The sequence below is a fragment of the Botryllus schlosseri genome, chromosome 16, assembly GCF_051294905.1.
Source record: "Botryllus schlosseri isolate E-star chromosome 16, Bs_hap1, whole genome shotgun sequence".
Taxonomy (NCBI): domain Eukaryota; kingdom Metazoa; phylum Chordata; class Ascidiacea; order Stolidobranchia; family Styelidae; genus Botryllus; species Botryllus schlosseri.
In genome coordinates this window covers 13,761,730-13,789,222 of record NC_137251.1, presented here as the reverse complement: position 1 = coordinate 13,789,222, position 27,493 = coordinate 13,761,730, and the positions used below count along the sequence as shown (strand labels likewise).

Genomic DNA, 27,493 nt, shown 5'->3' with positions numbered 1-27,493 from the left:
ATAGACCCCACAGGCAGGTTTTGGACTTGTTCTATGGCTATCGCTATGCGAAAACTTATTCTACATCTAATTTTTGGCAGTACCAAATTCGAAAGCTCTGCAGGAGCTGCTGTCATGTAGGTTCCAAACCTAATGAACATAAAAATGTATGCATGATCGATTGAATGGCGAAGAAACTAACGAACAAGCAGACCGACTGCATATCTTCGACTGTTGGATTATGCAGTGGAACCTTTCGAGTATCTCATAGCCTAATAATTCTAAAAAATTGTAAATGCAACCGTGCACTGCAACTTTTGGTAAAGTTATGGGCAACTTTCTCACGATTTTAGTGCAACAAAAACTTACCCTATTAAAAACTTAATTCAGGGATGAATCCATGAAATGCCAATGTTTAAAATACAACTGTAAAACTGCCTACATGGCCCTCATAAGATCCATCCTTATGTTCTTATGTCCATGTTTTGTCTCATTTCCATCGTTCACATAAGGTCTCAATAGCCACACAGACAACACACAAACACCAATAATTGCAATCCAAATGGCTCCGGGCAATGAGGTCATCAAACCAAGATTAGGACTGGTCGAAATGGATGACTTTCATTGTTTTGGTAATCACCTTCCCAAATTTTGCAGTTAGGCCACTCAAATATTATCTCAAACCAAGTTCAATATGGGAGGTCCGCGCAACTTCAGGCTCCTGTGCTAAAGGAGATTTGGAATCCCAGAAATAATTAATTTGGCCTAATGAATCACTCGCAATTCTGATTTACACGGGCCATTGAAATTCAACGATCGAATATCACCAAGATGAGAGACGCCCCACCTGTCGTCCTTCAGAATGAGCGACAGACTCACGAGCTCCTTGCTCGGCACGTACGACAGCTCCAACGCCACGTACTCGAGTAACGCGAAAAATTTCGGAAATATCAAACTCTTCTTTTCAAGCAAGGGCTCGGCGAATGCCGAAATCGTCTGCTGCGCCGCTAGTATGAAGTAATTAGCTGGGTCGCGCCGATACACGTTCAGAATGCCTTCGAGAGCCCCGGCGCAGAGGATCACCGTACGTCCCCTTATGAATACTTGTTCCAACACTTGGAAGGCTTGCACATTACGAACACTCGCTCCTGAAATGTAACAAAATGGAAAATCACCCAATTCCAGTCAAGTTGCATTTTCAGTTTTAGTATAATCCCACCAACCATCGATCTCCACTCACTAATGCATGACGCAAACCTGGTGTAGTGGCGAGAGTAATACTGAATTATTACAAAATAAGACTGTATCATTGAATAGTATATTCATAATGAGAAGCCTACAAATATTTTCGGCTGAAACTCGTCAGGGGTTATCATCAGCAATGTTCTTTCCAATTCTATACTACTTACTGACAATTAACCCTGACGAGTGTCAGCTTAAAATATTCAGGTTCATTTCAATATGAATATACTATAATTGTATATTGAAGTTCTGTACTGTCAAAAAGCTCTTCAAAAGTATCAGTATCAGTTTAATAAAAATTTCATCGATCCAAAACAACTTAAGAATGCGATACAATGAAAAGATAGGAAGGCGTCAAAACGACTTGGAGTAGTCTTTGAAATCAGACAACCAACTGGGCCTAGGTGATGTAAATAAGAGGCATACACACTGAATGGAAAGAAATGAGGGATAACATATAACAACTAGCGAGTATAAAAGATAGAGTATAAAAAGTTTAAAAGAAATCATTAAGGCAATTTTGTCAAAACCTGAAATGCGAATTGTGTTCATTCTGTTCAGTGGTTGGATAAAATCGATATCTACTAGCCAACAAATGACTACCATTCGAACAATGACGACTCAAAATAATCCAATGATGTACTTCTCGAGCTGCGACTAATGGTGTGCCTACTCATACTTCAGTTAGGTTGTTTTGGGTCACTGGGAAGGAGAATAGCCTCTAAATCAGCACCTACTCCATGCCCCTCCAATATTTTAGTGCCTACTGTCTGTGCGATGAATGTCCCATGAAGGACTCCTGCTACTATGTTATCAAAGTAGGCCTATAACTGGTATAATATCTATTACAGTGCAGACCCACTAGCTGAACACTATTGCAAGAGACTCATGTCCGAAATTTCATTCACGTTCAGCTACAAATGCTGTCGATTATACAGTTGGTCAATACTGCGGTCTATAATTAACAGATTATCACAGACTATGTTACAAACCACACTAACACTATATGGTATAACCTATGACGAATATTCACAAAATCTGAGAGGTACCAATCATTTATTTACAGTCATCAGAAACACACGACTACCTTTTAGTTAGCAATTACACATGTTGCAAGCATAAATCATTTTTAGGGTTCCATTAACCATAAACTGTAACGACATCCACACACCCATCGGCAGACTTGGACAACCAGACAATTCTAGCTACTGTATATTGGAAAAAACTATACAAATATAATTCTAATTTAATTTAGAAAGGCTGAAAATTTTTTAGTTGTCCCAGTCTGCCCATCAGGAAGATAAAGACTAATTATAAACTGATGACTGAAAGTAATGATTCGAGGTGAAAAACTACATGAAAGTTGAACGTTAAACTCCAGTAATAGCAGACAAGCTCTCAATGACAAACTCCTATATCAAAACACTCTTAAATCTGAACCCTACCTTTCCCTATCGGCTTTGGCACGCGAAACTCAGTTTGAAACGGTGACGCTTGTATCGCGGATCTGGCTGGCAGTTCTAGAAAGCCCGACGTCGCCAAAATCTCCAAGTTGCTGACAATGCTCCTGGTCGCTTCATGGTGCACAACGCTGCCCTCGGCCAGCAGCTCTAGCCTGGAAATAGGTGCGGGATTGTAACAGGAAATCGCGTCATGACTAGACTCATACCTAAGCTTATGAGGTGGAAAATGGCACAAAATAACGCTAAGTCACCGAGTAAGCTCATGTTTCAACATGTCATCAAAGCCTACATACAGTTGCCGTGATTGAGAATTTCAAAACCAATCTATCTGTACGAGATCACGACACGGCACAACACAGTCGAGCTTATAGCTACAGGAAAGGCAGTGGAATCTTATCGATGCATTAAAGGTCTGATTCGATAATCCAACAGAGGTGGTAAAAATAGCCAGTGTTGCTACTGAAGTAAAGTAGCAGTCACGTCTTCAATTTCTACTCAATTACAAGTAGAAGTAGAAAAAGACACGTCAAAACTAATAGCAGCGAAAGTGGAGCACGAAGATCTAGAAAGTAGCCTACTCAAGTAGTTTCCAAAAGTAGATTTTGCCGAGTTAAGTTGGTCACTCTCTAAATTGCAGGGTACAAAAAGTAAGTAGTTTTGATGGAAAAACTGCTGAGTAGAAGTGTAAGTATTCTCAAAACAAAACGAACTGAGCAAACAGTACAAGTGGGCAAAACATATTGAGTATCCCCCCTTAAGAGGAAGTTACTGATCACCTCCAAGTATGTATAAATATATTCATCTGCTGTGTAATACAGAGCCATGCCAAGCTTGGCCGACAAGATAGCGTAATGGTGAAGTGTCCAGCTTCTTGATCGGTAGCTCGTGGGTTCCATCCCCGGCCGGGTCAGACCAAAGACCTGATTAGTAACACCGGTGTCCATGGCTCAGCAATACTGGAGTACATTCAGTACAATGCAAGACTTGGAAAACCTTACAAGGCGATATCTGCATCTTACTTTTCCTTCCTTGTGCACATCATGCACTTATGATTTGCATAAGCAGATATCGTGTGTATGTATATCATGAGTCGATGTAAATGTCGCAAAAACCTCAAGGACAAAAATATGCTACGTCCTATTTCAGTTATTTAGCCTTATTAACCGCAAATGAATGATGATTGTGTTTTCATCTGCCCCGTTAAGGTGCTGTAACGCGCAAAGCCACGGCATGGTGGTGCACCATATTGTTTTTTAAAGGTAGCCATCACTCATTTAAGACCTGCTATATATGAAATCCAAGCTTTTTAAATAAATTAAATTGGATTTCCACAATACAACATAATGACATTTGGCGGAGAGCCTAGCAAACAGTTAAGTCGCAGTTGCCACAAAAGAAACCGAACAATCAAAATCAATTTTGTGGTTTTTTACAGGACTTGATCAGGCCACAAGGTTACATCATCATACTCAAAATAACGATGCATAACGTCAATAATGCAGATAGCAGTCGGTATGAAACTGATGCATACCACACGGTACATTACCTCAAGAGAAATTCAATAAGAAATCCATAACCGTTGCATTGTTTGAAATCGTCCAGTATCATCTGAGTCACTTCGGCCGTGTCGCGAATGAATCTCACAATACACACCAAGCCTTGGACGAGTTCCAATTCGCTCATTTCGCTGTCGGGATTTCCCGTTGTCAGAGGCTCTCCGACGAGAGTATTCATGGAGCTGAGCATGGACCGCCGAAGATTGTCGACGGCACCTGCTATGCACTTCTTGTCTGCAATGATGAAATGTTGGTGTCATTGCACAGCACAGTAGGAAACATGCGATGGGTGAGGCACCGAACTTGACCACAGAATTTATCTTAGATTACAGTGAAGTGGCACATCCGGGTTTTTATGAATATAGGTAGAGTACACACAAGTATGATACCCAATGGCCTGGATACTCACTCTCATCCTAGACATAATTTAATTAATTAATTGAAGAGACTGTGAGAGGTAGAGAACTTCAATATACAATAAAATAATGTATTAATATTCAAACAAACCAGATTGTTTACAGTCAACACTCGTCAGGTCAGCAACTAGTAGAGAATTAGAAATAACATTATATAACAACAATCAACCAGAATATTTTGGGCGGACACTCCCCAAGGAGTCAGGGTCAGTCAATTGATATACAATGTTCTATATAAATCTATACAAGTTGCTGTTAACGGTGACAAGTGTAGCCGAAAATATTTGGTTTTATTTCTGTATCAATATATTATACATTCATTATTGCAGGCACCTGAAAATGTGTGAAAAATGTGAAAATTTCTTTTAAAACTCTAAATTACCCTTAATTTTTATCAGATTTGTTTACTAAACCGCAAAACTATCCTATTATTCCTATATTATGGCAGTTTACGTATTTAAAAATTGTCCGATTGGCAACTAACTTTACTGTTTATCAGTTATCATGCAGATACTTTGAACATCAGTCAATCGCAGATGAAGAAACAAGGAATGTAAAATGTGAAACTGTTTATCAAAAGATTTTGCTTTGATAGCAATGCAAGAATTGCTTCACGCGTATTAATATTAATCAACCCTCGAGCCTTATGCAGTAGAAGTATTGCCTATAATGACTGCCGGTGGGAATGGTATTGTGCTACAAATCAGATTATGTGATGATCCTCATATCTCGTGCTACTGCTGAACACAACGAAATGAAGGCCTACAACAGAAATGGAAAAATCTGAATTGAATCTGAAATCGAGTATAGGCCTATGGAACTGTATGCGACATATTGGTGACTGACGGAAACTGGGTCCAATGTGCGAAACTAATAACGCAGCCGATTCGATCATATAAAAAGGAAACCAAGGTTTATCGAGAAGATACAAATAACAGGAAACTGACCACAGCACTAAAATATATAGCTCAAACTGAATTTTTACAACACACATAAGCACAAGTTACCATTACGTTATCATACAACTGGCAAATTAGTCATTTAGCAAACCCTATTCAAGTAGATAATCCAGAGTAGAGCCTCAAAAACAAGTCAGACAACAGTTCAATTACACCGTAAAACACAATTAAAGATGACACTCTTGCCTGATATCGTTTTTCCACAACATGTCAAGTAGTTTGTTGAGACGAATCACAATGAAGTTTACAGCCATGGAAGGGGTTTAAAAAATGTTTTAGAGAATCGTGATAAAAATGGACATTGGAAAATTGCAAACATTTTCAAGGAAAGAATTCACTCCTATGCAAAATATCAGCATGTAACCACGAATGAGCTGCTTCTACAGAGGTAGTTGGAACAAAACACAACAGCAAAAGAATTCAAGATAACATAATGCCAGAACCATCCTAAAAAGCACTTACATTTTATCAGAATACGCTCTATGACATTAACTGAACTAAATCCAACGGGCCCAACGTTTATAACAGCAGAGGAATCAAACACACGTCCACAAGGTTTGAAGAATTAGAATCACAACGTCACTCTATAATGGCTGTTTAGTGTCTCGCCATGCGAGGCCACTACCAGCAAAGAAGTAAATTGGACTTTGTTATACTAAAATTGGAATTTAAAGACACTCAAGAGAGCAGTAAAAGCTGAGTCACATCAAGTTCATCCGCCATTACTAATACAAGTAACATTAACGCCTTGCAATTGTTGGACTTAGTTTGCAATGTGCGATTCTTTGAAAATGATAACAACGTATTATATTATATAAATCTTTTTAGCGTGATACAAGACAAATGACAAAACTATTCGCTCTTGGCTGACTAACATGACTGATCCGTAATAAACAGGAATATCGCTACGGCAAATATTGGAAATTGTGAGGCACAAACAATTTGCTCAAGAAAACTATGGACCTAAGGTACATCAGCAATAGACAACAACTCAGTTGGCTCTCTTGATAAAGCCTGCAATGACAGGTAATACGTTAATGGGGGTTATAATTTTTTCAGATCAGCCTATTTTTCTTTACATAATGCGGAGAGAATGTGATTACGACACGCACAATTTTAAAAGACCAGCAACACATCAGATTTGTCATGAAAATAAAATATTAACTTAATATACCCACTTCGTATATATTCCACAACATTGTGGCTCAGTCCGTGCCTCGAAATGACACCGAGTACTTCGACGGCCGCTTGCCGCCATGACACGTTATGGGACGGACACCAAGAAGTGACAGCGGAAAATAACAGGTTTAAGTCATCTCGCTGCGACAATTCTTCAGATGGAGACATGTGCTTGCATAGTCGTACTAACGTCTGCAAATCAAAATCTATGATTCATCATATCCACGCAGTGCAGGCTACATGGTGACACAGATTGAAGAATAACAAATAGTTGGGTTCAAATCAACCTAGTAGCAGTGTGATTGGCATCAGCTGAAATGTAGCACAATAGATGTTACTTGCATGCAGATAAACATGCCAAGTTGTTCATGTATCTAACACATCTTTGTCAAGTTAACATCTCTGGAACAGATGCGTTTATATTGTGCAATGATTTCCATTTTTTCAAACTATCATTTTTTCTATTCACTGCACATATCCTTACGTTTAGTGTCATTGGATTAGCGCAAATTTTTCAAGTGTGGTGTACAAAATTTGCCGACATGTTATTCGCGCGCCTTACATCCAAGTGTTTACGTTAGGCTGCATGTGAAATGATAGCATGTCTGCAATGCAGAAAAATGGTCGGGTCTCGTGTTTCACAGATAGCTTGGAGCTTGGCTTACGAACATTTGATCAAATTAGTAACTACCTACATTAAATATGAAAAGCAAAACAGAGTGGGCTGTTACACTCACACACATATTGTAAGCCTCCTAGTGATTTTAGCTACTTATGGAATAATCATTGGCTTTATACAATATCTGATACTCCTGTGTGATAGATCATAAGAAACAAAATAGCTGCGGGCCTACTCTTGTGAATCTGTGCTCTTTTCAGTACTGATTTTAACGGTCATATCACAACTGTTCGATGGGGGGCGGAAACTCCTTGCCAGAAAAACAAGCGACAAAACGCTTAAAAATACATACCCGTACAAAAATTTTATGAAGCTGTCTGCGTTTCTCCAAGTCACTCGCGTTTGCTAAATCGATCAAACTTCCCTTCTCAATCTTCTTGTCACTGACGGGTCGTTGCGTGGCAGACCTAGACTTCACCCCTTGGTCACTAGCGGCAGGTGAGGAAGGTGGCGAAACGGTATCTTTAGCGGGCGGCTTGGGAATTGTGGGACGCGTCACATCTTCTCCCCCGGCATCCGCCACGGCAGGCAGGTCAAAGAAGAGATACAAGCACCTTACCAGGGTTGACGGGAGGTGTGTGGCAGTCATACAGTCCACAATACTCTACAAAAGAATGTAATAGAGAAAATTAAAGCTGATTGAAAACTGCAAATACAAATAGATTTGTTCCATATTCATAAAACAAAACACGGTATTTAGATTCTTAACTGTGTTACAGCCATTTTCAATATATGCATGACGTTCTCTGATAAATATGCAGCATTGTGAATGCAATCAACAGCTTGTGGGTGTTGTTAGTTAGTGCACTGCATAATAGTTATGGCGCGTATCTTGATATTGCTTGGAGGTGGATTTTTTTATGGGGGATTTACAGTATACAGGCCTATGGCTTTATTGACCTATTTCTATACCAATGCATAGGACACTGTAAGCCACTGTATTGAATAAAGGCTCAGTGGACCATGAATGCTTGTAAAAACAGATCTTCACTTGAAATAAATTTAATTTCATTGGCCCACTCCATAGGCTCAGTATATTTTTGACAAAGATGCAATACCAATGGTCTGACTGAGATGAAAGTAACTTGTACATGAACAGTATAAACTTTATAGTCTAGCAAGTAGCAAGTTTTGACAGATGAAGTGTATCCTATCTGCGAGTCACTCTCAACACGGTGACTTGAGTTATTTCGACTTAGAGAGTGATGTAGTGTCAGACGCAACAGACCACTATCATTTTGACATTGAGATCATTCGAGCAACACGAGCTGGTTGCCTTTAGGATGCTAAAAACAACCAACTGGTTCAATATAAATAATGGATGGACATTGAAGTCATAGATCTCGCTGCTCAATAGTGCAATCGAACGAATGGAAGAAATATTTTGAGCAACAAGCCATTTGATTTCTATCATTATGCGAACACATTTAACATAGTTTGATGGACATTATAAGACGACATGGTAGTATATGATCCATATTTGAAGCTAATGTTTTCAATCTTCTGTTAATTAGATAATAGAAAAGTGATAACTCGAAGCACCATAACAACAAAAAATTGGCATTGCTTTCGACATGCTAGGTAGGCCTACACATATCTATATTCCGAAAATAGTGTGAAATTAGATGTTGTCCTAGGTGTTTCTCTTTAGCGTTGCTACGTATATCACCTTCTGATGGTCCCATTATCAGAAACCAGAGAAATACTAGTAAAACTTGACCACCAAGAATAATATCACAGTGACAACTTCAATGCTGAACTATTTCAAACTGCTTCCCTTTAACATTGTAACAGAGGCCTAATATATTATTTTTCCATCTAATCAACCATGTAATCGATTTAATCCATACCAATACTATTTTTCAACAAAATGTTATAAAGTCTGGATGCGGTTTAGATATGATACTATCATGGACCTACACACGCACGTCAATAAGTGTAAGGGATTGATCAAGGATTAGGATAGGCTAAAAATGACACTCCAATGACCAACAATCAATTATCACGAATGGGTCTATTTCTTATGAATGCTGCCTGGTCATCGCAAAAGTACTAATCTTCATTCATTTTCTCACGTTCTGCATACTAAACACACATACACTGTAGGATTGCTATTGACGGCTCTCAAGATAATATGATACCATTTTACACAACAAACATTTATTGCCTGGCATTTTTGCTTAGGTTTCCTACCAACACAGTACAGTATTCTCGTTTTATACATGGAGTTTTACCTAAATGTACATTGTAAGCGATCATTAAAGGTGCTTGAAATTTTCTAACCTGACTGCCTGTTGATAAAAGACATAGTGAATTCAATAGAATCCAGCCTCTACTGGATTCTTCTGAGTCATGCACAAGTAGAAATTCCGTGATAGCCAAACTAGCCTCTTCCGTAGACTTGTCCGAAGCTCTTCGTCGAATTTCCGTTACCATCAGTTTAGAAACCTAAACATTGGATAGTTACAAGTTATAGAATTTACCACAGATAACTTCAGTCAAATTTCATACCTGATTTGCGAAAGGAACTACATCCCCAAACTTTTCGCGCATGCTTTGCGGCGGTGCATTAATGAACACCTGAAATTGAAGCAAAATTGGTATCAAGACTACATTAATGTGCTTGCTCCCGTATATGAAAGCTGATTGTCAGCAGTGTTTGAGAAATAATTCATGCAGTAAAGTCATATGATGCAGGAATTGGCATAGGAACTAGTGCTGCATTCATGTTTCCAGCTGATACGGTACCAAATTTGTTTTAGAATCATTTATGCACCGCTTATATACACAATTTTTATACTAATATCATCATATCGCCCATTTGGTCATTAAATTTTGTTATAAACATCAAGAATTCTTAATATCTCGAATAAAACCATGTCACAAACCAAAGGTAGGCGTCAGAGTCATTGTCAAGTTAGGACGGAAAATACCACAACCAGCAACATTACATACGTTACCATTTTTCTGCTAGGCAAAATAGAGCAAGAGATATATGCTCTGTAGATCTTTACCTCATGAAACAGTGTAAGCATGGAGTATAATTTTTCCTCCACTTCTTTAGATGTGTTAGGCCTTTGAGAATGGCTGATCTCCAGAAATTTACGCCGCAAAGTCAGAAGTTGAAAAGTGTTGTCGTGACTAGACGGCATTGCCGGAGACGACTGTAAAACACATTGTCAGCAAGTTTTTCCTCAAATAAGGCACACAAAGCAGGCATACTCACACTCAATGTGCTACCGCGAACTAATTTTCGCATAAAATCCATTGCGTTGCCAAATTTTCACTCAGATATTGACATAAATGTTATAACATTCCAATGTATGTTGGGATCCAAGCAGATATGACACCCGATATCAGCTGTACAGTCCAGCAAAAATCTTATGTTATTGCCTTTGAAAGGTCCATTAATCAAGTAGAAAACTAATGAAAAACTTACGAGGTAAAAATTCTGAAAACATAAATTATCAAAGAAAATATTCTCATAAATGAAATGTAAAGCAAAAAGATCATGAATTTTAGAGTCAGACACTCCATACAGGCAATCACACAGATAGTGCTGTCTCCACCTAACCACGGCGCGTGGAAGTCCGCATTTAAAATTAGATCAGCCATCAGTAATTAAGGGCGTGTGTACATTACAAAAATCTTAAAATGCTACAAATTTCAATTCATTAAAGGACTACGCTTCTATGAATGGGGATGAAACCATAGTGGGTACCTACACAATTCTGACAAAACCACTTTAGCACACAGTTCAAGTGAAAGCATTAGCTTTAACAGGTTCAGGATTTTATCCTCTGCCTGCAGTTCTCAGCTCAGACTGCTCAGTGATGTTAAAACGAAATATATCCAAACAGTAGATATGTATGATGCTTTTGAAGTTCCGATTCATAGCTACTTTAGTCCCGAATCATGCATTTACTTGCAGGCCTGGCCTGTACTCTCGGTGGCTGCATAGCATGCATATAAGAGAAGTCTCTATTTGTCAAACGTGCAAATCCATAATACATACAGCAAAAATACAGCTGTGCGGAATATAATGTACAGATGAGATAAACAAGGTATAGGCGGGAGGCCATAGATGTAACAGAAGCCAAGCCTCACCCTATAGATGCCATGGGTACTGGCTACAGTTGGATACAATCCGTATTCATCATCAATCGATCCGTAAACTATGTACTGAAACTATGCGAAACCCTATTACCGCAGGCAACAGCAATTGTATGAACCCTGCAAATATGTGACTAATACGATGAGCTGCAACATCGCACTTGACTCTGCACTGCAATGCACTCGCGAACGCAATCAACGCATACAATGGAAATAGGATTCGGGAGTAGAACCGGAGTGGAACCGCATTTCAATCATAGAAACTCGATCTCCGAGTATACCCGATGTTCTCTTGCTCTTTGTTAGCGGATACAAAAATCAATCTGATGTTGGTGTTCTCGTTCAATTCATTGATTTCACTAGGCTGTTTCATGTCTGTGACAAGACAAGAATCTTGTGATGTTTGACGAGATCAATAAACGTTCGACGGTAATCCGAATATTACTAAAATTGTTTTGGTCAATTTCAGGTCCAAATCCCTATTGCCTACTAATCTCGGATTCACCTCAAAGGGAACTGCGTCAGTAAGAACGTAATTACTAAGGAGTTAATATTCGGATGAGGTTAGTATTCAGTAGGGTTACCAATAGTCCTCTTTTAAGAGGATTTGTCCTCATTTTTTACTTTTATGAAAGCATAGTCTTTATACCGACAAGATAGCGTAATGGTGAAGCGTCCGGCTTCTTGGTCGGTAGGTCGTGGGTTCGATCCCCGGCCGGGTCAGACCAAAGACCTGATTAGTAACACTGGTATCCATGACTTCCATGCTTGGCGCTCATGCATTACTGGGATAGCATGGAGGGGTGGTGCATGACTTGAGAAGCCGTAAAGGCTATATCTGCACTTCCTTGTCCATGTCCAGCGACATATGCACATCATGCACTCGTGGTATGCGTATGGACAGATCGTGTGTATGTGTATCATGAGTCGGTATATATGCCGCAAAAAACATCAAGGACAAAAATAAACTACGTCCTTTCATATAAAGGCTATGATGAAAGTGTCCTCGGAGGCCGCCCAAATGTCCTCTTTTTTTGAGAATCTATATGTCCTCTTTTTTGAAAATGTTGATTAAATGTATCCGGAAATCGGACTGAGATTTAGGAAATCAGTAGTCAGTACTCACGTAACGGCCCGGCGAGTTTTGCGGGAGTTGACCCAGAAAGACGAACATTTTAACGAAGTGGGTATTTTGGGAGTCGAGTCGGAAAGACGACATAAATTTACCAATTTTTTCGGATTTTACTCCGGTATTGTAAGTCTGGAAATTTTGAACAAGTGTCCTCTTTTCAGATTCCAAAAATATGGTAGCCCTAGTATTCATCAGTTCAGTAGCGTTCGGGTCGCTCTTATTTCCAGACTCACGAGTAAGTGAGTTCAGCATTTTCGACCAATGAGCTCAATAACCCAAATGTACGAGCTTGAGAAAATGAGCAGTGACCAACCCGCAGTTCATTTCTTAGCTCAGTGCCAGTGGATCCCTGAACAAAGCTGTATTTAGTATGGTTCGACAACGATAGCCTGTTCGTTTTATCGCATTATTGTGATGTTTTCAAATGAGTAAATTAGTAATGAACCAAGTTAATCAATCACGCAATACCACACTGATGGTCAAAGTGCCCATTGACCATTGCTGACTGAAAGGTCGTAATGATCATAAGCTTTATATTTCCATCATCTCAACCATCGAGCTCACGACACAATTTACGTCAAATGCGATAGACAACACACAATGCGAAGTCATGAACACGGACAGGAGGATTTTGAAACGACGTACAGTCACGCAATCACACATCCACCTCGTCCTGGTGTACGATATAACACTGTTCGAATGAGAAAAAAGCGCTCACAAGGGATGGAAAGAACTAGAAAGGGCCGGGGCTTCTAACGATAAAAATCGAAAAAGAACTGTGACATCGGGCACAGGACCGTAACTGGCGCACCCTAAACCCCCCAATTGGGGGGAGGCGAGCTCGAAGGGGGCCCAAAATTATTTCGTGAATTAGCATGACTTATAGAGTATTTTTTGAAAATTTAGCAACTTTTTCAAAAAATTTGCGCGCTTTGCGCGATTTCAAAGTTGCCGAGTATCTTAATGATTTTGGGGTAGCCTACTCTTCCCCCAAGAAAAATACGCAAGATTTATAGAAATGGGCAGAGGTGGTCAGTAATGAAGTACTTATACTTTATCCAAGTGCTCAAGTAGTTTTCCTCTACTTCTAGTACTTCCTCAAGTAGATATGATTTTCGCTACTTCTACTTCGTGAAATTTTGTGATCTACTTACTCATTTTTTTCGTTATTTTCAGTTTGTCAAGTAGAAGTAGTTTAATCTCTCAATCAGGAAGACAGCATGAGGAATTTCGGGGCTGTTTTCACGGATTATCAACATTTGATTTTCATAAAAGTTGACTAAAGCCTAGAATTTTCGTCGTGCTTCGCTTTCAGTGGATACGAAGCATCCAGAATGATTTCACGAAAGTATCGGCGTGTATAATTTAGGGTAGCGGGTTGGCGTGGTTCCGTTCACACCGCATTGTCGCCCTTCGCCCATATGAAATATTTCACCACAGTATATATGGCTCATCATAACGCTTGAAACTGATATTTAACAATCTAGCATTCACTTATCATATCGTAATCTAGCAGTCCATGGCGTGTCCTAATCTGGAAAAGTAAACTCTGACTTTTTTTAGTTTTATAGCTGTTTTAGCATACCACATCTGAAACATTTTGTCTTTAGACATGAAATACAAATTCCGCTTTTAGAAGTAGGCCTACTATTTATATTTCACTTTCAATTCCCATCAATATCATATAGGCTACTCTGAGGTCTAATAAATATCAGGTCTTTTGTCTCGATAACAGACATGTTTAAGTAGGCCTAGGCTATAAAAGCAAGTGTAGTAATGCCTTTAATTTCCGAAAATAAGCTACACAATACGGTATTTTTACGACCCATCATATTTTTTATTAAATAACGCTTTACTAATCGTGGTACAGTGTTCACAGCGTATCCTATACAACTTCACCGCATTGCTCTTCGACTAAACTACGGGCCTTATAATTGGGGGGAATGCGCCAAACCATGATATTTTCTATAGCGTAATGTTCGATTAAACAGAGGATTATAGTATCGCATTTCCATATCAATCCATATCATTTTCATCCCACGATGCTGACGGTTGCTTATGCTGTCGAAAATTGAATACCTCCTGGTATGCATCAATATGAATCAAGCTCGACACCTTTCGCATAGCTCAATTTGCACCTTTTTTACAATCCAAGCGAACGATCGCTTTCACAACTACTTACATCAGTGGTTCCCAAACTTTTTCGGTGTGAGGGCCAAATTTAGAATTTCAGAGTGCGGTCGGGGCCGCACGAATACTACGGTTACGAAACGGACCCAAACAGCCGTCGTGGCTATTTTGGAGTAGTTTTATTGCCCTGACGAGATTTCAAAACTGTACAGTGTACACTGTTTACCGCTACTTATCTGCTGCATTGGGTGTCCGTTGAGTGAATTAGCTTTCATGACCTAAACGCGCGAAGCGCGAGAAATTTCTTTAGTTTCATCACTGAATCGGTCAATATGATCAGGAATTGCATGTATTGCTATTAATTTTCATCCTGTCTCTGTTCACGTAAACTGATTTACCGGTAGAGCTGAGTGAGGTGTGTTTGAAAAGGTATAGGCCCCCTCAATAGTAATTAAACATCTCCGGGGTATACCCGTTGGCAGGAATGTAACAGCACTTCGTCAGGACCCCAGGCTCCCATAGGGTGATAAACTGACCCCGCATCACGTTGTTCGCTTTTGCCACGAAATTAAAGTTGTACTGTTTAGTGAGACAGCGCGAAGCGCGAATATTTCGATAATTCATGATAAAATCAGTGAATAAGATCGGGAATTGCATGGTTGTCCTCTTTGCCCACGTAATCAGATTTACCGGTAGAGCTGAGTGAGAAGTGTCTTTGAAACTGCAGACTCCGTAAAATTAAACATCTTCGGGCGGGCGGACCCCTAGATATGACTTCTTTACATGATGTTATTTCGTGACCTCCTGTCTGCTATATCAAAAGATGTAGAATTGCCCAAACCTACTAAACTGAAAGATCAAACGATTTCAGATTGGTATTTCTTCACTGGCATATAATTTTCTTTCCTGCGGGATGGTATTTGTCTTGTGAGGTTCAGATTGCCAAGACAAGAACATTCGGCGCCTGTCATTTAGGCGCCTATATGGACAATTAAACCTATATATATTTTGTATATATAGCGAATTTTTTGGTATTTCGAAGTTTTTGGTCAGCATAAAAGCAGTCCTTTACGGCCAAGGCTTTCTCGCTGCCGATCGTTCTGACACACTTCTTGGAGTCACATGTTACATGGCCTAAAACTTTATATGTCTTGGTGCGGTCATGGCAAACGCTGATATGCCCATTTCTATAATCCTTGCATATTTTTTCTGGGGGAAGAGTACCCAATAATCAAGATATGTGGCGAATTGAAATCGCGCACCGCGCGAAAAATTTTTGAAAAAGTTGAATAGATACTCTAGAATTTATGCTAACTCACGAAAAAATAATTGTGTGCCCCCTTCGAGCTCCCCCCCTCAATTGGGGGGTTTGGGGTGCGACAGCTACGGCCCTGACTATAGGACTACTAATTATGCTGCTTTTAGCTGGCTAAGCAGTATGCATTTCGGCGTATTCAACCGCGAGTCACGTGTTGCACATCTAGTTATCTTCGGGTTACCATACGTCCTCTTTTAAGATGATTTGTCCTATTTTTCGATTTTTTTAAAAGTGTCCTCGTAGGACGCCCTCATTTTTGAGATTTTGTCTCTTTTTTGAGGATTTTGGTCACATATAGGGGCAAATTCGACTGATATACATTAAATCAGCACTGTGGGAACGCTACGGCGACTATTTCGGGAGCTGGACCGGAAAGTTGACCTTTTCTTCAGTCAACCACCTGTTAATGTGAAAGAAAAACTGTATTTTCCGGCAGTTGAGCTTCTTTTTCTCTTATAGTCAAGCGACCACGAAGTGGGAAAAATTTACCATTTTCCAGGATTTTTCTCCGGTTTTGAAAGTTATCAATACCTATTTATATCTAGAGCTACTGCCCGTTCAACTGGAAAGTTAGGGCACATTGCATTGAAAGAGCAATGACATAACGTTAGAAATCTATACTCACAACTATCCTGTAATTCTATAATTAAAAACTACAGAGGCCAAGCCAAGCAAAAGAATTTTATAAATTTAAATTTTTGTCATAAATCGATTTCTTAATATATTTTGGGAGCCGCACGAAGGCTATCTGAGGGCCGCATGCGGCCCTCGGGGCCGCACTTGGGAATCACTGACTTACATGCTTGAGTAGTTTTAAAGTCAGTCAATTCTACTTCTACTTCAAGTACTTTTAGGTTGCTTATGGAAGAAGTATTTCTACACGTACTTAAGTAGATTTTTTCGTCGCTACTTCTACTTATACTTGAGTAGCTTTCTTGGCTACTTTGACCACCTCTGGAAATGGGCATTTATCGACGTTGACCATAACCGGGCCACGATGCACCAAGACATATAAAGTTTTAGGACATGTAACATGCGACTCCAAGAAGTGTGCCATAACGATCGACAGCGAGGAAACCTTGGCCGAAAAGGACTGCCCTTATGCTCACCGAAAACTTCGTTATATATACAAAATACATATAGGTTTAATTAAGCGCCTACATAAATGAATGGCGGCGAATGTTCCTCTCCTGGCAATCTGGATCTCACAAGACAAATACCATCCCGCAGGGAAGAAATACCAATTAAAATTTGGTGTGCGTCTTTTAGTTTAGTAGCCTACGTTTGGGCGATTCTATATTTTTGATATAGCAAACAGGAGGTCACAAAATAACATTATGTTACGGTGTCATACCAACGGGCCCTACAGTTTCCATAACACCTCACTCAGCTCTAGCGGTAAATCTGATTACGTGAGCAGAGAGGACACGAAATTGATAGCAATATACAGGGTTGTAACCAAGTCACAAGGCCCGAGTCACAAGTCAATCTCACTTTTATAGTTTTGACTCGAGTCAAGTCGAGTCATTTCAATTCACCACCGAGTCAAGTCCGAGTCCCCGAGCAGAGGGTCGAGTCCGAGTCATGGAAGTATGACTCGAGTCCGAGTCCAAGTCATTGTGTTGACTGCTCAGTTTCCAGTTAAAGTCTTGGTAAACCCACTTTGTATAACTCTGTTTGGCGATATCGAATGGTTCGCATTTATAATATAACAATTTTCCCCACTTTTTGCAGTTTCTGGTCACATTTTCAAGTAGCCTACCAGTACCAGTGTGCTGGCTTCGGAATTACAATGAAATGTCGGTCTTGGCCGTCTGAGTCTCGAGTCAATGACTTGGTTCGAGTCATGCGCATTGACTCGAGTCCAAGTCGAGTCAATACACAGATTGACTCGAGTCGAGTCGAGTCATTTCCGTATTATGAAAAAATGACTCGAGTCAAGTCGAGTCATCAGAAAATCGTGACTCGAGTCGACTCGAGTCATTACAACCCTGGCAATATATATGCAATTCCCAATCTTATTGACCGATTTGATCATGAATTATCGAAAATTTTCGCGCTTAGGCGCGCCGGCTCTCTAAACGGTACGGCTAATTCCATGGCAAAAGCGAACAACGTGATTGGGGGTAGGTTTATCACCCAATGGAAGCCCAAGACCCAAGTGTTTTTTGGGGGCCTGACGAAGTGCTGTTTCGTTCCTGCCAACGGGTATACGCCCGAATAAGATGTTTAATTATTATTGAGGGGTCCTTCCCTTTCAAACACACCTCACTCAGCTCTACCTGTAGCCTAAATCTGATTACGTGAGCAGAGAGAGGATAAAAATTGATAGCAATATGTATGCAATTCCCGATCATATTGACCGATTCAATCATGAACTATAGAATTTTTTCGCGCGTAGCGCGAGCACGCGAGAAACGTTGATTCAGCTAACGCCCCCCAGAAGTTCGGTTTATCATCATATGGAGGGCCCAAGGCCAACGTTTTTTCTTTTTTTTTTTGGGGGGGGGGGCTGACGAAGTGCTATTTCGTCCCTGATCGGCCACTCTGGGCCGAGGTAGACGTCAGTCTAAAGAGCGCAACTGCGCGTCGTTCGGCATCCTCTTATCTGTTCATTGCGTCGCATTGTACACAGTGTTGGGATGACTCGAGTCATGACTTGACTCGAGTTAGACTCGAGTCACCTTTTCGTATGACTTGACTTGACTCGAGTCACTTTGCTAAAATGACTTGACTTGACTTGACTCGGCGTATCAGAAATGTGGATTGACTCGTGACTCGGAGCAAAATTCACGAGTCAATTTCAAGTCATCAAGTAATCGGTGTCTATAAAAATCACTGTTTCTTGCATATGGTCGAATTGTTCGCGAAACGCTGGCGTAACCCGTGGGAGTGAGCAATCATTCAATAATTCAATGATTAAATGAGCCACCATTGTTCTCTCACAAATATATTGACCGCAAACGAAGTTATCGAAGCTTACAGCTTACGTTGTCGTAAACTTATGGTAAAATAATTTAACAGCAAAATGTCTATTTCTGTTCTTACCTTAACCAAGCCTCTTGTTTTATTGATATTGAATTCGAATATAGTTTATATAGTTCTCAATCATTGGCGCAGGCTCGAATTGTATCAAATCAATTTGAAAGTGGGTAATGTATTGCATCTTATCAATTCGTTTCTCTATTCTCTATTCTGCTGCGAACTATACACTGAGGCTATGCAATTACCCACGTAGTTTAACAGTTCTACATATATGTGAGCGATACAGCGTGTATATTTAACTCTTCATTCGTTCATCGGTTCAGAATCAATGACAACTCAATCTGCATTTCAGACAGCTAAATCAATGCAATGACGTAATCATGCCCCATACTTCGAAAAGGCAACTTGACTTGACTCGAGTCACCTCCAAAAATCGGGTGACTTGACTTGACTCAAGTCACTTTCGAAAATTGATTGACTTGACTCGAGTCAAAATGTGCAGTGACTCGAAATGACTCGAAGGTACTGACTTGATCCCAACACTGATTGTACAGTGTACACTGTGTGTGTGTCTTGTTCAGATGAAAATATAACTCGACGATATTGATATTGGTTGTTTGGTTATCATTTCTGTTGTACGCCTTTCTTCTTTGTACATGCCCTTCACTGGCTTCTGAGCATTTTTGCTGAGACGCCGTAGGAACAGAGACCCATGGGAGGATGAGCCCAAATATACTCCTGAAATATCGGAGTCGGAGACCTGTAATCCCCGAGACGCTAGCCGGGCTCTCACGATTTGATAGCCAAAGGAATTCACAACGGTAGCCTACCGGAACAACTTCGCATGCATAAAATTTATTAAAACTCCAAACACGTAAAGATAAACTCGATAACATGATTATTTACAAAGTGCAATGAAATATTTTACAGTGACCAGTAATTTTCAGATCAGATCTAACACAGCAATCAACTTCAGTGTTCACAGAACTATCTTATGAGAAATCACAGTTATCAATAACCTTAAAAACAGTGCCAACAGCTCAAATAACTTCCCCATATGATTAAGGTGCCATTAATCAGGGAATTTAATCCCAGCCACGCATACCTTGAAAAGCGCATAAGCATGTTGTCATAGTATGTCATACATTTGAGTACAAATCAACATCAATATTAGAAATGCGGGTGAAATCGCTCACAGCTGTACCATAATATATCAGACAATGTAATTTAGGATTCATGATCCAACTACATCATTGCATTATCAAGCTAAGTTCTGATCAACGCCAATGTGGGTGGCATATTCAAGGAAGGCAGTCTCTTAAGCAGCGAAAAATCAAGTAAAACATATTAAATAACAATTTTAAAAAAGGAAAGTGCAATATAATATATGTGCTTAGATATTAGGCAGTTGAAACAGCGAGACCAACTTCCTTGGGGGAATCTTTTCGTACAGTGACGTCATATTTTCAGACACGCATGGGTGTCCCGAGTCCTGTAAGCAGGATTATGGATGGTTGTTCTTGTTCCGATATCAAAATGGCTTTGAAACTGAGTAATGAGCTACTGACCTGCCAAAACAATATGCGACATTTCCGACAAAGCATGAGAGGGTCTGCGAATTCTTCCTTCAATTCGTATCTCCTTGAAGAAAAAAGATTATAAAATAATAGTACATATATAGATATAGATGTGTTAGAACCCAGGCAACACATACGAAATTGCCAGAAGCATCAATAATGATAATAATTCAAGTACCAATCACCCATTTACTCAGCACGTTTGCATTCCCACGACCAAAAGTTCAAGAAATATTTCAGTCCTCTAACAGTCCTCTAACCTCAGCATGAAATGATATTTAACTTTCCATGTGACGTCATGAATACTGCTTCCAGATAGCAAGCTCTTCCGCCTCCGCCGTTCAAGAACCTCTTCACATTCGGCCAATTGTTGCTAACAACAAAGGATTCAACATGAACCACCACGGTAACGGATTTCAAACAAACTCTTCGCATAGCGTAGACCACTAAAGATACCCTGATACCTAAAATATCCCATGTAAGTAATGCATTTTTTACAATTCACTTCTACAATCTTCGAATTACATCAGCATGGGTGACAATTTTCCTCTGCAGTTTTGTCAAGTTTTTAATGTTTAAATACAATGAGATGACCCATCATCTTTACACCCAGAAAGCCACAACAATACTGCTAGTCAGCCCTCAAGATTACCAGGGGCCACGAGCTAACATTACATTCTCGCCTTCATTTGCCACCTCATTTTGTCGCTTATTTTTATATTACATTCTTTTACTTTTCATTCAGTGTGCATGCCTCTTTACATCGCCTAGGCCCAGGTGGGTGTCTGATTTCAAGTGGTACTGATCTGGTCTGATTTCAAGTACTACTCCAAGTCGTTTTGACGCCTTCCTGTCTTTTCAATTCTATCGCAATCTTGTGGTTTTTCAATTGATAAAAATTGTTAATAAATCGAACTGAATCTGTATTCATTCCACCATTGCACTCCGTTGGTTTGTCTCTAGAATAAGTCAGTCAAGAAAATGTGATAAAAGATTGGTAAGTTTTGACTTGAACAGATTTGCAATCGCTGTTCCTACACAACTTCAGTCAAATAGGTCTATTTTAGAAATGCTTTCATAACAAACATCTAGAGATAAGCCTTGATCTCATAAGAAACTACCTCGTTTTAATAAGGAATTGTATTTACAGTAGGCCCACTGGAGCAACCAGCTCTATTCATACAATTTCAGAACTATTGCAACAAACCTCTGTAAAGTGATGTAGGCACATATTTCTCCAAACGTCCGGCTCGTTACACAGTTCCTTGAAGATTTTGTTGACATGGCTCATGCTTTCGAGGTCGCGATGATCATTGAGACTCTGCACGATAATTCTCTGCACTTCAATCGGCATGTCGGTCAACGTTATGCTCAAGTCAACTCTCTGAAATAATTACAGACATCTTACGTTAGCTGAGTACAGCGCATTACATATTTACAGGATAAAGATTAGTCTGAGATCTCATATTAGAGTTTAATACCAGGTTTTATAGAGATCAGGACCTGATCCAGGATAGGCTACCGAATTTAGAATGTAGCATTTTGCTTCCTGTGAATGATTTGAATTACTGCACATCTTCGTTTTTTTCATTTCCAAATGAACCACAGCATTACCACATGCAAATTACTTCTCAATTGCAAACTACAATAAATATATTTTCATGACATGGTCCCATGATGCTCGAATTTCAGAACTTTTCAAATGAAGAGCTTCTTGGAGGTACAGGACTTCAGTATACAATTGAATAGTATGTTCATATTGAAATGAACCCGAATATTTTCGGCTGACACTTGCCGAACAGCCTCGACTGGTGTATTTTGATAAAAGTCGACTCGAAGACACACAAATGAAAGTGTGAACGGCCCCTCCCAACGAAGCGAGACATCTAAAAATAGTATATTGAGCGCTCTGGTATTCAAAATTTCATGCTGGTGATATCATATTTTGTGATACGATTGTTGATATACAATGTGCTTTTGAATTCTCTACTAGTTGCCGATGATTACCCCTGACGAGTGTCAGCCGAAAATATTCGGGTTCAATTCAATATGAATATACTATTCAACTTTCAAATGTAAACTTCAATGAATATATTTTCATGACATGGTCCAATGGTGCTCGAATTTCAGAACGTTTTTTTAACTGAATAGTATATTGATATTGACATAAACCGGAATATTTTTGGCTGACAAGTCAAGGGATTTAAACATATTACCGGAATAATCTTGAGAAGCTTCAACTTTCTTATCCATGTTCTCACAACTTCAATTTCTTCATACCAAATTTGATTGGAACCGATGTACGATACTTTGTACATAAACATCAACTTCATAACACTGTAGACGATTTTCTTCATTTGCCGAATACTCTCTTTTGTATCTAAAACTAAAGGATACAATCCAATATTACATTAAAAATCCATACCTTTATAATTTTCATACTTCCATACTTCCATTCATACTGCTATTGCAATGCAGACCTTCATTAATTCAACCTAGTAATCTTACCTCTGTCCACTAGAGTGCCAATAATGTTGAAAAGGTTTTTGCGTGCGGTCCCACTGAGACTATAAAACTTTTCGCCGACAACCAGCTCAATCAGGCACATTACGTAATGAAATCTGCCTTCTTGCCACACGGAATTGGTGATGTGCACGCGTCTCAAAAACTCACCGAGGGTTGAGTAGCCGTGACACTAAAGAAACGATTAAACAAAATGTGAAATTCAGTTCCAGTAGATGGAGCGTCAATGAATTATGGTTAAATCCCGGGTTGGAATCCTGGTACGTTTAGCGTAATATATTTGGTGTGCCAAGACACTTCTCAGCGTCACACCTGTGCGTAGTCAGTAGAATCTCTGGTGTGCACGAGACACCGATTCCATATTGGGTTAAATCTATACACATGGCAGACTGTGCACTTTCCTTTGTGATGACAGATAATATCCATTAATTACTTAAATATTCAAATAAAGGGAGTTGTTTAGCCGTTTAATTTCTGCAATAAAAATCAATAAAATAATTCATAAATCTTTCCCTGGTTGTTTTCTTGTGGAATTTAGCAATTATTTGTACAGAAGAATTTATACAATATTACATCATCGATAATCCCTACTGGAATCTCGGTACGTTTTACCTAATATAACATGTGAGCAGCGATGATTTACCAAGTTAAAGTGATTTAATAAAAAATAATTGAAAAATAAAACATAGTGTGAGCACAGGAGACCGATTCTATACAGGTTGATAATGATGGTTTGGAAGTATAGATTGACATCATTGAATGCCACACTCTTCGCTGACGATACTCACCTCCTATCTCACGCACCTACTACCGCAAGCTTGAATGCCGTCACCCGTGATCACATGCCCAAAGTGTATGAGTGGACGTCCCATAATAGCCTTCGGATTAACGCTGCGAAATCCCAATTATTGGTCGTGAACTCCTGCGATAACCTAACCGTTGACATCGCTGGCCAACCAATTTCCAACACTAAAAATGTCAAATACCTTGGTGTTTTACTGGATTCGGACATGTCCTGGAAGAGTCACATACAATCACTCAAACCACAACTGTCGAAGGTATGTGGTCTATTTTACCGCCTTAGCTACACTCTGCCAGTCAGCGTGCTGTTGATACTCTTCAACACTCTATTCCTATCAAAGTTACAATACGGAAGTCTTTGTTGGGGTGCTGCCTGCAAGAATACAATTGACCCACTGCAAAAACTTCAACATCGGGTCATCCGTATCATTGCCAAAGCCCCACGGGGGCCTGGATGTGCAACTGATAAATCGCTTCTCAAAAGATTTGGTGTTCTAAACTTGAAAGATATGAGGGGAATCGATGTCCTGTGCTCACACTACGTTTTATTTTTTAATTATTTTTTATTAAATTACTTTAACTTGGAAAATCATCGCTGCTCACCTGATATATCAGGCAAAAAGGCCAGCGATTCTAATCAGGGAGGAAGCTAAAAATAGCCAAGTTTATGTATCAGTTCCATTGCGGTCAATGTCCCTCAAATTTCAACGACTACTTCACCTCGGAGTCAAAAGCGCACAAATACAGCACATGCGCGTCAACAAACAACAAGTACCATATGATCAGGACTGAATACAAGAAAACGCATTGCTCTATCAAGTATGCCGGACCCCAATTGTGAAACAGCATATCGCCGGCTATCCGACAGTCTTCGAGCATGTCCGCATTCAAGTCGAAATACAAGCAATTTCTTCTAAATCAATACTAGCCAGTCTCCCGGATTACCGGACCACGACCTAACATCGACCTCGCCCTCCGTCACAAGCCACCTCATTTTGTCGCTTGCGTCTTATATTCTCTGCATTACACTTTTCATTCAATGTGCATGCCTCTTATTTGCTTCGCATAGGCTAAGGTGGGTGTCTGATCTTAATGGCTACTCCAAGTTGTTTCGACAGCTTCCTATCTTTTCATTGTATCGCAGTCTTGTGATGTTTTGAAACGATGAAAATATTAATAAACATGATTGATTGATTGATCGATTGACATTTGCACAAACAGTATATCACAGTGAATTGTAATATTATGGGATTCCAATCGGACTACAAATAAACATGTTCATTGTTCATACCTCTTTACTTCCGTGTGAGGATATCTGTATCCATGATACACACTCCTTCGCACTGCATTTTGAAACTGTAAGGAATTTATAAATGCATTAAGATTTCACTTGAAATATAAATGTTACTCTCCAATATAAAACCTGGTGCAGTGGATAAGCAGTCGTGCTTATAACGTTTTTCCTGTTTTCTCTTCAAAAACATCTCAATGACTTTCTTTACATTGTTTCTGCATGAATAATATGAATAATACTTTTGGTCCCCGCAAACGATTCAAATAAGAATCATAATACGCTTACATATGCATGGACTCGGCAATGACTTCTGATTGCACTGAGTATTCTTCCCAACCTTGCGTGCCTTTGATCCAACGCTTTCCCGGATTCGCCGCGGTGCGAAATAGCATAATATAAGATTGCCGAACAGGATAACTTATATCAAAAGAAATGTCACTTTCACGATGGAAAGTTGCTAGCGATCTGCAAGGGTTTTCTTTGTTGTCAAACTAAAATAGTTCACGTGTGACAGAACTCGGACCAATCAGCGCATGGAGGCGGGTATGTATATGATAATTTGAACCAATCATATCATGATAGGCGTGACTAAGTTTCTTCGTGCGTGCGATTCAAAACATACACTCCTCAGCCACGCCAGTTCTCATGAATATCACGTGCTTGTTAGTAAGTTCGACTTATAATTATTTCGTATCTTCTGTTCTCGTTAACTCAGAAGCATGGGTACTCGTGACTCGGTAATTATAGCTCTGTCTAACAGTCATTCATCACTCACGCTTCAATATATTATCGATTGTTTCATCAGTACTAATTATAGTTTCGGTGCGTCGCCAACTATAAATATTTTCTACTCACTGGATCACACGTAATTTGTCACGTCGTTTACATTGGCCCTATAATCCCCTTCTAAAGTTTTCAAGGATAAAAGCCATCGGCTACGAAAGTACCAATTCATACTGAAAGTTTTTACGTCACTTCGTTGAATAGAGCTTGTGATTCTTCCAACATATGCGTAAATTCCCACCACTGTCTGAATACGCCAGAATTTCTAATCTTTAACTATGATCGCATAGCGAACATACCTCGTCACGGCAGCACCGCTGTTTCGGTATGTCGTATGACCCTGCTCATGTGATGATCATCATTATCATACACGGTGTGAATTAGGCTATAGCAAATCTCGCCTTGAACGCGAGCATCGAAGCGAATCTTTTCGACGCAAGTTGAGTACTAATGCAGGCACTATAGACTTCAACTGAAATCTATACTGGGATGGTTCGTTTGCCTCAGCAATAACACGGAGATCATCAGAAGTGCGCTTATATGCATGATAATGGTTTTAGGTAGGGCTACCATATACGTCCTCTTTCATGAGGATTTGTCTTTTTTTTTCAATAAATTTGAAAGTGTCGTAACAGGGCGCCTAAATGACCTCTTTTTTTGTGAATTAGTCCGCTTTTTCTAGAAAAAGTTTCGTCAAAAATCGGGTAATATAGGAGTCGAGGTGATGACCTTTATTTTAGTCAACAGCTCACTATATCGTAAAAAGCGGGTATTTGGAGAGTTGATCAAGCTGGAGTGATAAGACTTTTTTTTAGTCAACTCTCAAGGCAGTACGATAGGTCGAAAAGTTTTCAAAATCACCAGTTTTCTTTTCCGGTGCTGGGAGCTTTCAGAATTTTTAACCCATCCTCTTTTTCAGATCTCAAAATATGGTAACCCTATTTTAAAGCTTCCAAACTATTCATTTTCGTGTCCGAAATTCTCCTGTTACTAAAAATGAAAGCATTCAAGTAGGGCTATCACATGTCCTCTTTTTCAATGAAACTAAAATGTCCTCTTCGCAATCCGTCCCCACTTCAAATTCTCAGTGTCAAGCGACAATACACGACTAAAAAAGGTTAAATTGGCTTTTTCTGGAACCGCCGCTGAGGTTGACTGAAAGAAGGGTCAACCGAAAGGTAACTGTCCACGAAAACCCAGATTTAAGGTACCTACGCGCAAAAATGACCCTTTTTCAGCGAATCTGTTGGGCTATCGGCGATATCTGTATAAATTTCCCATATTTCCTTTCTCGTATCTTAAAAGATGCTAACCCTGATTGAAGAGAACGTATTTCTACATTGGCCCTCATCAAAAGCCTGATG

The 27,493-nt window shown here is 39.6% G+C and overlaps 2 protein-coding genes across 2 annotated transcripts in view; both read right to left on the bottom strand.

The window, feature by feature from the left end:
* Positions 1–11,021, bottom strand: part of LOC145458963 (WD repeat and FYVE domain-containing protein 3-like) — a 60,818-nt gene extending 49,797 nt beyond the window's left edge. The window contains exons 1-9 of the mRNA XM_080337476.1: positions 10,700–11,021; positions 10,488–10,637; positions 9,985–10,053; positions 9,757–9,921; positions 7,766–8,077; positions 6,794–6,986; positions 4,231–4,474; positions 2,667–2,836; positions 827–1,127 (exon numbers count right to left, since the gene is read on the bottom strand). Of these exons, the coding sequence (XP_080193602.1) occupies positions 827–1,127; positions 2,667–2,836; positions 4,231–4,474; positions 6,794–6,986; positions 7,766–8,077; positions 9,757–9,921; positions 9,985–10,053; positions 10,488–10,637; positions 10,700–10,741 (1,646 nt within the window). The 5' untranslated portion in view covers positions 10,742–11,021. The remainder of the gene's footprint in view (positions 1–826; positions 1,128–2,666; positions 2,837–4,230; positions 4,475–6,793; positions 6,987–7,765; positions 8,078–9,756; positions 9,922–9,984; positions 10,054–10,487; positions 10,638–10,699) is intronic.
* An 8,969-nt stretch (positions 11,022–19,990) lies between these two features.
* On the bottom strand, positions 19,991–25,837 carry LOC145459176 (F-box only protein 25-like). The gene is made up of 9 exons (XM_080337808.1): positions 25,632–25,837; positions 25,476–25,561; positions 25,344–25,408; positions 23,237–23,423; positions 22,945–23,114; positions 21,936–22,112; positions 20,989–21,101; positions 20,720–20,792; positions 19,991–20,643 (listed from the first exon to the last, which is right to left on the bottom strand). The coding sequence occupies exons 1-9, from the start codon at positions 25,736–25,738 to the stop codon at positions 20,545–20,547; spliced, it is 1,077 nt and encodes a 358-aa protein (XP_080193934.1). The 5' UTR covers positions 25,739–25,837; the 3' UTR covers positions 19,991–20,544.
* Between the last annotated feature and the right edge of the window lie 1,656 nt (positions 25,838–27,493).